This window comes from Phocoena sinus, chromosome 17 (genome assembly GCF_008692025.1).
Source record: "Phocoena sinus isolate mPhoSin1 chromosome 17, mPhoSin1.pri, whole genome shotgun sequence".
NCBI classification, from domain to species: Eukaryota; Metazoa; Chordata; class Mammalia; order Artiodactyla; family Phocoenidae; genus Phocoena; species Phocoena sinus.
In genome coordinates, this window is record NC_045779.1 from 17,818,600 (window position 1) to 17,835,655 (window position 17,056).

General features: G+C 38.8%; 1 protein-coding gene across 10 annotated transcripts in view; it reads right to left on the reverse strand.

Annotated features, from left to right (window-relative positions):
• The window catches only part of STAU2 (staufen double-stranded RNA binding protein 2), a 313,184-nt gene that overhangs the window by 190,487 nt on the left and 105,641 nt on the right, over positions 1 to 17,056 (reverse strand). For all 10 annotated transcript variants that reach the window (XM_032609768.1, XM_032609767.1, XM_032609764.1 and 7 more), the window contains 3 exons: positions 8,327 to 8,486; positions 6,940 to 7,047; positions 4,689 to 4,901 (listed from right to left, as the gene is read on the reverse strand). In XM_032609768.1, coding sequence (XP_032465659.1) covers positions 4,689 to 4,901; positions 6,940 to 7,047; positions 8,327 to 8,486 — 481 coding nt within the window. The remainder of the gene's footprint in view (positions 1 to 4,688; positions 4,902 to 6,939; positions 7,048 to 8,326; positions 8,487 to 17,056) is intronic.

The following is a 17,056-nucleotide window of genomic DNA, read 5'->3' on the forward strand; positions in this document are numbered from 1 at the left end:
GGTGGGGGGATTCCAAAGGGGAACGAGGAAACTTTGGGGAGCAATGGATAGGTTCATTGTCTTGATTGCCATCATGGTTTCACAAGTGTATACATATATCAAATCATATCAAATAGTATGCTTTAAATTATGTACAGTTCACTGTATGTCAATTACACCCCAATAAAGCTATCTTAGAAACCAACCAAATACCATTTTCCAGAAAAACAAACATGTAGTAAAACTTTTAAGATTAGGAAACATTAAACACAAAACTAATGATGGCAGGTTACCTAAGGGAGGTGGTATCAGGATGTGACAGAAGAGGGTATACAGATAGCTTCAACCTTACCGAGAAATGTTCCATATTCAAGCTGGGTGGTAGGTCTTACTTGCTCTTACTTAGTATGCTTTTTAACTTACATACACATCCTATATAAACCTTTTAGAAGGCACTCTATTTTTAACTTTATATGAAGTAATGTTTATGAATAAAACTTGATAAAAGCTTTTTTTTTTAAGTTTATGTATAGCCTTTTTAGTGGCTTCTAAAAGGTTTAAAAACAAACAAAAAATAAACCTTTGCAAATCAAATATGTTTTTCTGCATGCAAACTAACTTTCTTCATATGTTATTCCTAGAAATGAAGGTTTGCATGTCATATGGTCAGCACTTTATATCCACCTGTGAAAATTTACTCTAAAACAGGTATTAGAGACAAGGGTAATCACTAAGTTACAGTTTATATGTGTTACACTAAACTCACAGAAGAGCCACTATGTAGTCTTAGCTTTTCCTGTAGTTGTTGAGTCTCGACCATAGCTAGCCTGGTGCTGCAGGTTCAGCCTCTAAGTCAGATCCTGCAAGGTCCTTTAAATTATGTTTTGGGGATTTGGGGTTTTACCCAAAGAACAATGAGAAATTACTAAAAGATTTTAAGTAGAGGCATGACATGATCTGATCAGTATTTCTAAAAGACAACACTTTTAGAAAGATCTTTTGATGTCAAAAGTACTTGTAGGAAGAAGGCCAATTAAAAACCTACTGTAGTAGTTCTGGCAAGGCATGACTGTGAGTTGGATCAAAAGGGTGGCAGGGAATGGAAAGAAATGGACCAACTTAGGAAATATTTAAGTGATGCAATCAACAGGGCTTGATGATTGACTCTATACAAGGAGGTGGAGAGATGTTAAAAATGACTCCCAGGATTCTGTTTCAGCAGCTGGATGGGGATGCCAGTCACCAATGGTAAGGAATATGCAGGAGGAGGAAGAGGTTCAGAAGGGAACGCGATGAGTTTTGGACAGAGCTTCAGGGGCCTGTGAACTATTAAGTGAGAGGCCCAACAGGCAGTGTCGAGCACAGAAGAATATTTGGGAATCATCTATATAAGGACTGAATTGAAGCCCTAGAAGTATGAAGAGCAGCCTAGGAGAGAATAAGAGAGGGAAAAGACTGAGAACTTCAATACTGCAATAGTTGGGTAGAGGGGGAGAAAAAAGAAAAGGAAAATTTTAGCTTTTGATAAAATATTGGTTTCTACTTCTACTTACATACCAAGAAAATGAAAAAAACATATATTGTAATAGAAGTATAGAAGGACTGATGAGAAAAGACAAAATACAGATAATAACCCGTAAGTCTAAGATTGAAATGCCAGTGAAAAGGTAAAGGGAAGCTCTTGGTTCTCGCACTAGAAGATGTCCATGAAGATGGTCACATAAACATGTACTTCCAACGGTATGTTGTCTTTATTCCTGTTTAATTTGCCTATTTTATAAGAATGTCTGTAGGTTCCAAAGATGTTGTTGATACAGATTCCAATGACAAAGAACCAGATGCATAAATCCAATCAGAGAATAATGGAGTTCTGAGAACATTAAGAATGGCTGGTTTCTTCCCTTGGCTGAAATTAACTACTAGCATCCTTGAAAATGAAGTTATTCCTTGGATAGCAAGTCTTAGATTATCATTCTACAAACCAGTAAGGACAGTCTTAGTCAGAAAACTTTATCTCCAACATCAGAAAACCTTCTTTGAGGCCTCATCTTATAGAAGAGAAGCTACATTAAAGAACAGAATCTAAACCCAAAGACACCATCAGGGCAGTATTACATTTTAACAAGGTGACTCTGTAGAGTAAACTAAAATCCAAAAGGAGTTCACAACCAACCAGTTTCAAATGGGCACTGGCATCAGATGTGACTGGACCTGAAACCTGACTCTGCTCTGTGACCTTAGGGAAGTTTCTTAAACACCAAGAACCTCATCTGTAAAATGGGGATAATATCTACAGCACAGAGTGATTAAGAGGATCAAATGAGACAATGTGATAATTTCATTATTCTAAATAAAATCAAGGTAAATCATCAACAGCTATTTTCTCTACTTCTATTGCATAATAAGGAATGGTAGACCCTAGATGTAGAAGACATTTAGGGAAGAGACTAAAATGCTAAAAACCAAGACACCATCCAAGCTGATCCACTTACTGGCCCAGTAAGTGGAAGGTCTGATCATACTCAAAATTCTCTAGATTCCAACTCATTGTATGCATGCTGCTTTCTCAGAATAACCTTACATTTCAGAGAATATCTACAGACTTTAACATAAGACAGATATGGTACAAGAAACTCCAAGCGTGATGCATGTGAGGAAAATCGCAGGGGGCGAACCAAATCTGGGACTGGGGGAGGATCAGAGAAGGCATCCCTGAAGAAGTCAAGTTTAAGCTGAGATCTAAATGGTGGATAGGAAGAAAGTTCTAGAATAACATGCTTATATACTGGAGGTAGCAGCAAATTATTTTTAAAATTCAAAACGTCTCTCCCCCCCTTTGTGGAATAACATTTAAACAATACTCTTGCTTTTAATGGCTATGGTTAAAAGTAACAAGAGTTATATTTATATTCTACTATAAAAAGTGATAGATCTTTTCTAGACTAAAGGCTTATTATTCTTAATTTATTAAGATTAGATTTAGTTTAATAGATTAGGCGGAGGTTAATGTGACCAGTTTTGCACTGCCATTCTGATGCAGAGCACTGTTCTTCCATCATGGAGAAGCTATAGATTTTATTATGTATAAAGATTTAGGAAAACAGACCACGGATACACTCATGCACATATAAAATGTGAACAGAATTAGATACAAAATAACAATAGCTAATATTTATTGAGTACTTATTATCTGTATTGTTAATAAATATTTAATAATAATGACTAATGCATTCTACGTATTATTTCAAGTAACACATAACAATCGTGTGAAGCAAGTTCAATTATTGTTCCTACTTTATAAATAGAGAAGTGAAAGATTAGAAAAGTTAGGTAACTTGCTCAGGTCACAAGGATTCACACTCTAAGGTCATTTTCTGACTGTGATGGCCATTTTCTTAACAACCATATCCTACTCCCTGACCATGTGGTTAGAGCGTATAAATGAAAGCCAGTCCTCAAAACCGCTATGACTCATGATGAGTGGATCTATTTGGCGTTTATTTTTAGTCTACCTTGCAGCACAACGTAGAATGCTATTTCAGGAAATGCATAATCTACAGCCTCTCAGTGAAGTAATGACAGTATTCAGTAAAAAGAACAAGTATTTATGTAGTTGTTTATACAGGTATTTATGTATTTATGTAAATATGCCTGCATGTATTTTTAAATAAAGCAAAGGTACAAAAATCTAAAACCTACAGAAATATTTCAATTGTACCACTGCAGGATCTAAACAAAAGAAATCCATCAAAGAGAAAATGTACTTCACTCCTGTCACCCTTGACGCTCTGAAGAAGTCTGCTAAATACGCGAGGCTGAGCTAGCCGCTCATGCGCTGGCGGTTCAAGGCTTTCTCTGGGAGCAGAACTCTCGCTCCATCCACGTCACACACGCTGAGTGTCTGCAGGCACCGTTCTGTGCTAAGTGCTAATTCATCTCATTCCTCTGACCTCTGCCTTTTATTTTACTTGTTTTTTGGTTAACGTAAATAAAATCTGATTCAGTAAAAGAAAGAGTTACAACACCTTGAAAAGCTGTGTGCTCTCTTTGACACGGTATTCATGCCTGAAAGAATAGAAACCAAATCGCCCCGCTGACCTCCTAGGGCTGCTATGGGGATTAAATGAGATAAAGCATGTGAAGTGCTGGGACCGTGTCTGGCGCACTGAGTGCTTTATATTTACTGGCTGCTTCTGCTGTCATCAGTGTGAGGATTACTCATGTATTATTACTCTGCATCCAACCCCCATGTCCTGAAATCCTAAGCAGTCACCATACAGCAGTGTGGTCTGCAGAAAGAACACTGCATTACAGATCAGTAGTTCAGGCTGCTGCACACAACAGGTGAATACAAGTGAGCAAATTCTTTGAATATGTCTCATAAAACCTTATTTGTAAAATGAGGGGTAACACCTGCCTTACAGAATCATGATGAGAATTTTACCAAAGGTAATCATGAATGGGAAAGTATTTTTTAAACCATAAAAAAGTATAACTATTTAAGGTATTATTATTTCATGAACAAACACAGGTATACAAGTGTCTAAAAGCAAAACAGAATTGTTATTCATTTATAGACACATGTCCAACCCTGATTTTGGGACTGTTTATAACCCACAGGTTTAAGTGCCTGGCCTATGAAAAAACTTTTAGCTACAGATACTATAACGTTTACATAGTAAAACTAGCGTTCACAACCATATACTTACCTTTACTATTGTTTTAGGGCGTTTTTTAAAAAACAGTTTTGGCTTTTCAACCACAGGAAGAGGTGGAAGTTTCTTAAGCTCCTGCAGGACAGTGGTTGCAGCACGTTTCTTGGATAGTTTTTTGCTATTTCCCTCTCCTTCTGCAGAGAACTCTCCCACTGACACCCGAGTAACAAAGCTTTTCATATGTGGTGGTCCACTTTCCTTAATAACCTATTGAATGTAAGTAAAATATTCAGTACAGGCACTTAGGATGTGTTCTTGTGGCATGAATCTTTCTTAATGTTCATATCATAATCAAGATTGAAATTTTTAAGAATTATGCCAAAATCATAGATTCCTTCAATAAGGCTATTACGAAGTCATTATACAGGGGCTATTCATTGATGATACTTACAATGCCTAAAGGAACTGAATTTGAGAAAACAGAAATCTAAATAAACACATTCAATTCATGGTCAAAACTGTGTTTTACTAGCTTAAAACAGGCAATTCTAATTATGGTTACCCTGTTTCTTATGGAAAAGAAAATTAAGAACATTATACATTAGGTACACAGGCCATCCAGAATGATAATTTGCATATAACTGTGTACATATCTTTCTCCTCTGTAAGTTACTGGAGTGCCAGGAGTTTTATAACCCATAAAGCATCCTGCATGTGGAAGCCTCTCAAAAACAGGTTATGTATGAAAAATAATCTAATTTTGATGGAGACCTCAAAGGCTGATTACAAAAAGGAATGTTTACGCTCTGTGACATGACCTTAAATAGATAAGTAGATATGCCATAGAAATACCTAACTTTCTAGAGTAACGGATTATGAATCTGTCTGCTACAAATGTTCCTAAATCCTGAATTAATGTGCTCTTTTTAAACTATACCAGTTTTTGGAGGAAAAATGCCTTCCAAAACCTGAGTGCTTTATAGTCTCCTTCAAAAGTCTGACCTAAAAAAAACAAAAATACCCTATTTAAATAGTTTACCATTGACCATTATATTAAAAATCTGTCTTCTAATATTGGACACCAATTAGGAGAACATACAATATCTCAATAATCCAATATTACTGGGGATAAGGAATTTGTGATAAGCATACTTTCCAAGTAATTTAAGTTTACAAGTTGAAACACCAAAACTGTTTAACCACTTTGATGGACATCTTCCTCAATTAAAATATATACATATATACTTTACTGACTAAATATTTAACTTTTATTGTTCACATTAGATCATCATTATGAACATCAGATATTCTATACTATACTATATTGATGTCTCTAAGGACATCTAAGACTTCTAAAACTGTTCCTCTTCACTGTAGCCTTTAAAAGGCCCCATCTTCCAATGACTTTTGAGTTACATGCAATTACTTTTGATAGGTTTTCCATATTTTCCCTATCATTTCTTGCTGGGACCAACAGGCCCTCAAGTACATTCTCTTCCTGCTTTCCTCATTTTGCTGCCTTTAATCTCTATGGACTGAGAAATCAGATAACCCAACTTGTTAGGACTGTGTCTAAGAAAGCTAACAGATTCCCAGTCGAGGTAAGGAGATCCTGCCAGTGAGAGTAAAATGTGGGAGCTTTCTAGTTGGTGAACATCACATAATTTGAAGGAAGATAGATACCCATCAACTGTTTCAGCTTATTTCCTGGGTTTGGCCTATTTTCTAGATATTTGAGTTGCAAAATTAGTGACCTCTTAATAAAGGAGATATTATAACAATTTAAGATTTTTCTCTTTTAAATGTCACACAATTTAAAAAATATTTTGTGACATTTATCTAGCTGTAAACTAAAGAGCTGCTTAATTACTTCTTGGTGACTTATTAGTAAAGGTTAAATTTAAACATATTTTGGCCTCCATAAATTTAAAAGAAATTAGATATTAATATATACATGTCACTAAATATTAACTATACTGAATATTTTCAATGTGATCTTATCAAAAACACCAAGTCTTATAGGTTCCTACAAATTATCTTAAACTCAGCAAATAAATTTTATGATGAAACGTGAAATATCATGTACACAAATGGCTTAATACAGAAAAGGCAAAGAGAATCAGCAGGAATCCATAAGTTCTATTTTCTCAGGGCTTGTATCATTTCATGATAGAGAGTTCAAACGTAAGAAGCACATTAATTCTTTCAGGATACTAAAATTTTATTTGTCAATCTTATTTGTTTGTTTATTTAAAATAATAAGGAGCAAGGAGGGAAAAATGGGAGATCTCTGCTGAACACATACCTCAAAACTGACGGGCATATTTCGCTTCAGAGCAATTTCAAACACTAAGCTGATCTCAGACTTATTTGCATCTTTGTCATCATCCATTTCTTTTCCTGATTCACCATTCTAAATCACAAAAAATAGGATGACATTGAATCTTCACTTTGTAACAAACTTTACATGTATTTAACAATCAAGAGAACCTATCTAAAATACAATAGGAAACAGGAAACCAGAAACTGGATCTTGTGGATTTCTATGTAACCACTGTAGTCGAGGGCTCTGCTGTGAGGCTTCTTGTGATTTGGTTTTAGTTTTTTTCCTCAAAGTAGAAGGATAAATGCTGAGTGTGGAAATCTCTTACTCAACCATTCACTAATTTGAGTTTATCCTATATCCTCAGACCCAGTTCTCTTTAGAGACCTCCATTACACACACACACACACACACACACACACACACACACACACACACACAACCTCCACTGGTATATGATATTTAATCTTCTATGGAGACTAAGTTGCAGAAAGAGTGCAGGATGCAAACCAGGATTTCGGAGCTCTGTGCCAATTTACTTATTCACCTATTTAACACTTCTGGAGGGCCTCACATATACTGAACACAGTATAAGCATTAAAGAGATCAAGAGACAGTATTCCTGCTGTCAAGAAGCTTATGACAGTATTCCTGCTGTCAAGAAGCTTATGAAAACAGATAAGCAAACAGATCAGGGTCATAATGAAAGTGTACAAGGACAAAAATTCTAAGTCTGCCATTAACTAAGATAAATCTCGAAGTGGGAAGAACAACAGGCTTGAGGAAAGGGAAACTGTACAGGTTGAACCACACAGTTTCAAATAACTAAGTGCAGAACTCCCTAAGAAGGTGACTTATTAGACACACCCGGGCTGGAGATACTATTTTGAAGTCAACAGAGAAAGTAGCTGAAGCCATGGGAACGAGTGAAATTACTGAAGATCAGCCTCAATAACCTCTCTGGTAAAATAAAGTAGGACTAGAAAGTTCATAAAGATCTCCTCCACTTTAAACTCCTTGATTCTAGATTAATTAATACAATGTAATCCATGCTCAATAAACCGTAGCATTCGATGCAAGGTAAATGAATATTATTTCTCATCCTTGCTCACATTCCCAAATCCTCCCTTGCCTGGAAACTCCACAGGGTGAACCAAAGTGCTCAAAGGTAAGGTCATCCCAGCAGGAACACAAGAGTCTAATATAGCACACAGGTTAGCTGAGGAGCAAATCACAGCAGATCGCTACTCTGGTGGTCCTTCCTATCAGCAGAGATTTCCCTTATTTGTAAAAAAGCATTTGTTTGTCTTCTCAGTAATCTCCCTAGGCAACTATAAGAAACAGGCTGCCACATGCAGCAGTGACCCACCTGAGCTGACTTTTCCGGAATAGGTTCATTCTGCAGTGCTTGAAGGGCTTTCATTGCGGCATTGTGTCTAGCAGCTTGTCGAGTCTTTCCTTCCCCAAAAAATTCATTATTTCCTACAGTCAGCTGAACATAAAAGATCTTGGGCATTGGGCAATGATACCTAAAGTAAGAAAATAAAAATATTACTGTTAGCTCAATAAAATCACTCTGTAGGGACTTCCCTGGTAGCTCAGTGGTTAAGAATCCACCTGCCAATGCAGGGGACATGGGTTCAATTCCTGGTCTGGGAAGATCACACATGCTGTGGAGCAACTAAGCCCTGAGCCCGCGCCCTAGGGCCCGCGAGCCCGTGCTCGGCAAGAAGAGAAGCCACCGCGATGAGAAGCCAGCGCACTGCAACGAAGAGTAGCCCCTACTCAACGCAACTAGAGAAAGCCCATGCACAGCAACAAAGCCCCAAAGCAGCCAAAAAAAAAAAAAAAAAAAAATCACTCTATAATCATTAGTAAGATTTATTTTCTTTAAAATGACACCAACCATAGAATGCACTATACCCTCTTATTAACCCCAATAAAAATTTTTTTGTTCGTTTATTTACTTATTTGGTTGCTCAGGGTCTTAGTTGCGGCAGGCGGGCTTCTCAGTTGTGGCTGGTAGGCTCCTTAGCTGCGGCATGCATGTGGGATCTAGTTCCCTGACCAGGGATTGAACCCGGGCTCCCTGCACTGGGAGCTCAAGAGTCTTAACCACTGCGCCACCAGGGAAGTCCCCCCAATAAAGTTTTAACCTCATGAATGTATTTATAAAAGATAAAATGTGAGTCAATATATCTATCGATAATAAAGAATGTATGCTGATCTCCACGAAAAACATATTTTAGAAAACAACATTAAACATAAATACTTTAAAAATTATATCACAGAAGACTTCCTGGCAAGAAGTTTTCAGTCGCATTTTGACAGAAGTGACGCAAATGGTCTGGTGCTGAAGGACTGGGACCTGCCACAGAGGTGAGAGACAAGCAAGACCATTTAGGTGACAACACGCAGATTACTGTGCTTTTAGCAGAAGATAATTATGATTAGACATGGGAAGAACAGTAGTAGGATGGAGCTCCTACTGCAAAGTAATAAGTATTTTGCAAAGTAATAAGGAGATCAGAGTCAACATAAGAAAGAGTGGAGACTTTAAGCCAATTCTTAAGCAGAAAGAATCACAAAAAAATGTATTTACGGTGAAAATTTTTAGCAGGTTTGTGTTTAATGCGACTGAGGTGAGGATGCGTGACCAGAAAGCTGCAATGATGCAGACATGAGGGGATAAAGGGGGCTGTAAGAAGAAAGAACAAACCTAGGAGAAATTAAGAGGATAGGCAATAAAATCCATTAATTTAACAATTATTTATGGAGCACCTTCTTATGATGGGGGAATATCACAGTGAACAAAAACACACAATAGAGTGGAGAAGACAGACAATAAATAAGATAAATATGTAGAATATCTAGTATGTTAGAAGTACATGTTGAATAGAAAAAGAAGGAAAGGTTCAGAAATGTCAGGTGGGGTGGGACAGGGAGCGGGGGGTTAGACAGAGTGGCCAGTGAGTGTCTCATTGAGAAGATGACAATTGTGTAAAGGCCTGATATAAATGAGGAAGGAAACCACACAGATAACGTGTTCAAGTAATTCTGAGGATTCCCACCTGGTTAGCATCAAGGGAGTAAAGGAAGGAAAGCTAATAGATGGGAAGAGGTGGCCAGATTCCACAGGGCCTTCCTTAGAAATTACTGTAAGGATCTGACTTTTACCCGGAATGAAATGGCCAGTTTTTTTTTTTTTTTGCAGTGCGCGGGCCTCTCACCGCTGTGGCCTCTCCCGTCGCGGAGCACAGGATCTGGACGCGCAGGCTCAGCGGCCATGGCCCACGGGCCCAGCCACTCCGCGGCATGTGGGATCTTCCCAGACCGGGGCACGAACCTGTGTCCCCTGCATCAGCAGGCGGACTCTCAGCCAGTGCGCCACCAGGGAAGCCCCAAATGGCCAGATTTTAAAGAGAGAAGCAACATAATCTGACTTCCATTGATTGGAAGGATCATCTGACTATTATGTTGAAAACAGACTGTAGGGGAATGATGACAGGAGCAAGGAGATCTGTTAAGAGGCTACTGCAATAATACAGAAACCTGAACTAGGGTAGCAGCTTCGCAAGTAATGAGAAGTACTTGGATTCTGGATGAATTTCAAAAGTGGAGAAGATGGGTTTACCCAAGGACTAGCCATGGAATATGAGAGAGGCGTCGAGGAAGACCCCAGGGTTTCTGACATGAGCAACTAGACGGTGGAGCACCCGTGCGTTGAGTTGGTGAAGACCACGAAAGGAATGGGTTTGTTGGGATCAACAGCTCTGGGGTGGAGATGTTAAATTATTCAGTCTGTTAGACATCCAAATGAAGATGTCAAAGAAGACAGTCAGATTCATAAGTCTGGACTCCAGGAAAGAGGTCCAAGGTGGAGATAGAATTTGGGTATCATCAATACGTCGGTGAAATTTAAAGCCACAAGACAGTGAGAACTCTGTGGGAGGGCGTGACTGACAGGAGGAAAACCAAGCAAGCAGAGTGCCCTTCCTGAAAGCCAAACGGGAGAAGTATATCTAGCAGGAGGGAGGAGTCAGTCGTGTCAGATGCTGCTCACACGTCCAGTGAAACGCTGACTGAGAACTGTGACCACTGGACTGGGCGAGTTAGCAAAACTAACAGATTCGATTTTGATGGAATGTTGGGTGCATAACTGCAACACTAAACAATTAAGTTAAAAATCACTCCTGTGCTGCAAAGCGTCTCTTTTCAAGCAAAGAGAAGCCAATCGAGGTCTTACTAAAGTTGTAGATGATTATTGGACCTCCAGGTGGCAGAGCTCCATGTTCAACCTGAGATAAACTGCATAGAGCCCACTCTGTAAGAATTCACAGGCAGATGGGACTAATCAGTGAAGGTTTACTGAAGGCAAAGGACTAGAAATGTACATTGGTACTGAAGATGCAGATTTGGGAGGTAATAATTGAAACCACGTTGAGTGGATGAGCACCTGGAAAGGGTAAGTGTAAAAGAACCAAAAAAGACAGCCTAAGGCTGGGATCTGACTAATGCCCACAATCAAAAGGCAGGGGAAATAATAGACAGCAGCGAAGGAGATGAAAGAGGGTCAGAGTTAGAAAAGAAATTACAACACAATGTCAGGGGAAGGGATAATCAACAATGTCAAATGTTGTGGAGAAATCCAGAGTGAGTATGAGAAAAAAGAAAAAGTCACTGTTTTAAATTTTTAAAGTCAATTTTCTTGGCCCACAGTTTTCTATTAAGATAAAATACTTTAAACGTGTTTTTACTGTATGTCATATGTTCTCATTTTTAATTGGCAAATATAAAGAAGTTAAAGGAAGAAAAAAAATCACTTATAGTAAAAGATATTTTTAACGTGCAGACTAAAAAGCATTAAAACCACAATCTTTTTTGCTCTTTGACTGCAGTAACTAGTGATGCACTGAAGTACACAACTTCCTATTACCTATTTTATTTTAGATCCCTTTAATGCAGAAATTTTGACAGACTAATATCATCAATGCAGGTTATTTTCATTTTGTCTCCCACAAAATTCAGTTTTCCCACCTCCACAGAACTTTATGCCTATTTTTAACTGGTTTCACTCTAAAACTTCAAAACAGACAACCTGAATCAGAAATTTACTTCTGGACTGAGATCCCACATGGCAAGCTTTCCCCACAGAGCAAATGTTTACAATTAATTATACACTTCTGAAAATAGAGGTCCACAACTGGAATGCTAACAGACCTTTAACTATGGTGGAGGGAGTGGGCGCCACTATAATCACTAAGGCCTGCTGATAATTACAAAACTCATTTCGGTTTGCCACAGAGACAAACAAAATTTCTGTCCATTATAACTTTACTGGAATATGATGTCATAACACATAACCATACTGAAACAATCTGCTGATTTTCAGACCAAAATATTAATTGCACCCTAAAGAGCCCTTGGGGCCTCTTCCTTTTTGGGCATCAAATATGGCTCTATGTATGTGCACGTCCCTGATGTGGATACGTATGTACATATATATTATACTGTATAAATATCAGAGGGGAAATCAGGTATGTTGCATTTTTAACATAAAAAGTAAAATATTCTAGCACTAACAGCAGGAAATACCAAGACCCGACGCCTGACTTGTTTCATTCCAGTTTCATTCCATCCTCTTACTTAACAATGATTCTTAATAATCTACCCCACGTGGTTTGAATACCTTATATATCACATCTCCTCATATCATCATGACAATTAAGATTAACCAGAGCACTCTCATTAATGGCTCCCAGATTGAATTACAGGAGAGAAGATGAAGAATTCTTTTCGTGTTAGGTCCTGGTCTCTAAGTATTCATTTCCCTTGGTAAAGAAGCTCAACGTTTACTAACTTGAAAGGTTGATAGGCTCTATTTAATGGAGTTCCTTTTTCTATTTATTTCTATTTTTATTTATTTCTGGTAAAATGCTTCTAATAAGTGATGCACTTATTTCCACAAATTAGCACATACATACTTACCTAATCTTACACTGCTGTTCTTGAATGATTTTCCTCAATTAGAATTTTATGATCAGTGCTTAGATCCCTATCTTTTACTGTTAAAAGATGAGCCATGGGGCTTCCCTGGTGGTGCAGTGGTTGAGAGTCCGCCTGCCGATGCAGGGGACACAGGTTCGTGCCCCGGTCCGGGAAGATCCCACATGCCGCAGAGCGGCTGGGCCTGTGAGCCATGGCCGCTGAGCCTGCGCGTCCGGAGCCTGTGCTCCGCAACGGGAGAGGCCACGGCAGTGAGAGGCCCGCGTAGCGCAAAAAAAAAAAAAGATGAGCCATGAAAACTCACCCATCCAGGCTATTAAAGTTTGAAGGTCAAACGGCTTCTACCCTCAGCCTCCGAAGTATATTTTATAAAGTGTGATCCCGATTTCATAGGAATCATCTCTAGGGCCTGTTACAAATGCAGATTCCTGTGTTCTAACCCTGACCTGCTGAATCAGCCTCTGAGGATGGAACAAGAGTCTTCAGTTGCACAGGTTTTATTGGTGGGTCTGCACACTAAAGGCTGAGACACCTGCTCCTCAGGTCAGCACAGCCTACAATGTGGCTGATGCAACTTGATGACTGTTTCACACCCCATGCAAGCAAAGGACTGCACACATTCCTTATAGCACCACGGTTAGGTTTCTTACATCTCTTTCTCATTTAATCCTCATGGCAGCCTGGTGAGACACATGCCCCCATGGTCACCTTGAGAGGTAGCAAATCTCCCCAGCAAAGTTGCTGGGCATCAAACTCAAGTCTGCCTAACTTCAGAGCTTAGGAAACTCTTAAGTAGTTTCCTGAAAATCTGCTTTATCTTCTTCTATCTTTCTTCATATATGTTTATTAAACTAGCTATGTCCTTGGCGGGCCAGAGAAGCTAATGCAAGGGTTCTTTCTAACCTAATAAGGTCCATGAACAGACTTCAGAGGTGCCTTACCGCGTAGGTGCTGAACAACAGACCTCCACAGTGAAACTCTATGTTTTTAGGGTACATCAAGCCAAGCAGGGACACAAACAGGCAGGAGCGAAAGGTCAGAAAAATGGGCTCATGTGCCACACTGCCTGACAGTGTAAGTTTTATAAAGGCTGTTTGTGAAGACCGCTTTTTTTTCCCCGTTCCTCTTGTCCTCTTTTTTCCCCAAGCCCTCTGTCCACCGGAACTTTTATAAAAAACAAAACAAAATTTCAAATAAAAGAAAATAAAAGTTTCCCTTTCTTTAGATCTCAAAAGAGTCTTTAGATTTGGCCTGTCTTCAAGACTTCACAAGTCACTACAAGAATAAAGAAAGAATGATATTTGGCTCCTTTGAATTAATACTTGACATTCCTTATACAGTTTTGTTTTGGTTTTTGAGCAAAGGGAAGATTTTACATTCTTCCACAGTATTCCTACAAGAATATGGGTATTCTTATTCTTATATTTGACTGTCAGTTATAACAACTTTCCATACCATAGATCCTTGCCATTCTCCCTAAATCTACCTCATTAATGCCCTCTCTGTGGACTCATTTTGTGTTTATCTTTCTAAACAACTAAAATCCTCCCTACCATTCTGCGACTGCCTTCTCCATCATCTCCACCTTCCTAAGTATCATTTTTACAAGGTGAGAAAGACATATTCCAAATAACATTAGAACTTTTAAAAATTGAAAAATAATTGCCTCATTTCATTTGATAGCATTATCATAAACCTCAGTCCAGCTTAAGCGCTCATGTCTCCTCTACAGGTTTACGTCTTAAATATACGAACGTGTTATCTTCTGATCTAATAAGGAGAGGCTGTGGATTTCTGTGTTTACTTCTAACATTGACTGAAAACAGAAATGTCACTTAATCTTTCTATCTCAGTTTACTTATCTGTAAAATATTTGCAGAATTTATGTTTAAAGAACTATAAAGTCCAAAACTTAGAAATCAAGTGCCCTGCTGATTATTTTGACTCTTTGTACACGTTTTGGCACAGCTAAGCGTTCTTTTTCTTGCTATTGAAAAATAATAGGTTTTATCATAAAGCTATAAAATAGTCCTTGGCACATTTTCAAGCTTGTATGTATATAAAACGTCTAGATAGGAGAGAGTTCTTTCTCTATTCACATCTATAAATTTTGAAGCTCTATCTTTTACGGGATCTGAATGTTTAGTCTTGAGAAATTTCAAAAATTAGGATCTATCAGAAAAGATTCACAGGACGGCTGAAAATAAGCTTTAAAAGAGATGTAAGGATATTCTATTCTATTTGTAGAATTATAATTATGTTTAAGATGCATAAGGGAAAATATAGAAAGATATGCACTAAAGGCTGGGATAGGGTGTTTTGAAGTGATGGAATTATAAACGATATATTCTTTCATAATTTCAAAATTTTAAAAATAATATGGTTATACTGGTATATAAACAAAAGAAAATATTTTATTGAAGTCAGTCTAGTCCCTGTCCAAACAAAAGTAAACCTGCGCTCAAAATGTAAATTTGATGAATTAGTGGAATGACTTGTGGAACACAGACTACGAGCCACAAGAGTCAATGGTTTGTACTGTGTCACTGACGCCAGTATCACAACAGGACTATGGAAATCAGAGCATGCCATCAACGAGCACCACGTTATAAACACACAATTACCACCCTCGATCCCAAACTTGGATCCAGCATAAAACTATTCTTGCCCCTTCCCTAAATGGATATCTAGATAAATCATCATCACCACCACCACCATCATCCTGATTACAGCCGACACACAGAACTCACCATGTGCCAGCCACGATCTGAAGCTCTGTGCATACTCATCTCTTTCAGCCACAGTAACAACCTCAACTTCACTCCACACGCATGGAAATGAGGAACAGAGATGTTCACTTATTTGTCCAAGGCCACCCCACTTGAGCCAGCGTCTGAACCGAACAGTCTCACTGCAGAGGCTATGGGCTTAACCTCTACTCTACGCTGCGTCTGAATGAACTGGATAAATGAGCACTTTAAACGCAGAGCTACTAACTGTAAACTTTGGAGAGGTCATGATAGACTTGGAACATCAAGGCAATTTAAGCCAGACTTAGATCAGTGGTCACATCAGTTCCAAAGAGAAAGCTGGGGCACTGTAAGCCCAGGAGACCGAGCTTTTGGCAGCACCACTTGCTCTCTCTCACTGCCTCCTCTAGTAACCCACCTTTCGGGAACCCGTGCTTAAACGCTAACGTTCCCATGAGGGAACTGCAAGTCAAAACCACAATGACACACCACTGCACACCCACGAGGATGCTTACAGCTGTGCAGCCGCTGCTGTTCCTTAAAAGTTAAACACAGAATTACCATCTGACCCAGCAAAACTGAAGAGAAAGTTTTGAAGGTGTGGAAACAAAAATGGGCACACAAGTGTTCACAGCAGCATTATTCGTAACAGCCAGAAAGGAGAGATAACCCAAAGGGCCACCCAACTGATGAATCAAGAAACAAAATGTAGTATAGCCAAACAATGGAGTACTGAAGAGCCGTACAAAGGAATGAAGCGCTGATCCATGATACAACGTGCGCGAACTCTGAAAACATTACACTAAGTGAAAGCTAGACACAAAGTCTACATATCGTACGATTGCATTCAGATGAAATGTCCGGAATAGCCAACTCCACCAGACAGAAAGTAGATTAGTGGTTGCCACGGGCTGGGAAGAGGGAAAGTGGGGACTAACTGTTCAGGGGTAGGGGGATTCTTACGGGCATGATGAAATGTTCTGGAATTAGATAGTGGTGATGGTTGTACAACACGGTGAATGTGTAGTAATTCAGTGTACCGAACTGTACACTTTAAAGTAGTTAAAATGGTGAATTTTATGTGACTGTGAGTTTTACCTCAATAAAAACCAATTTAAAAAAAAAATGTTCATACTCCCTAAGGTTCAAACTTCTGTTTCTCATAGACAAGACAGTCTTCCTAGGTGATGTCACCTGTTCCTATTTACATTCTTGGCAGACTCCCAGAAATTAGCCTGCCAAATTGGGGGAGTGCAAGGGAGAGGGAATAAAAGTCATCCCTCCCTTCTGAACACTCAGAAATTAATAACCTCGTCTTCTTCCTGCCCTTGTTTGATTGCCAG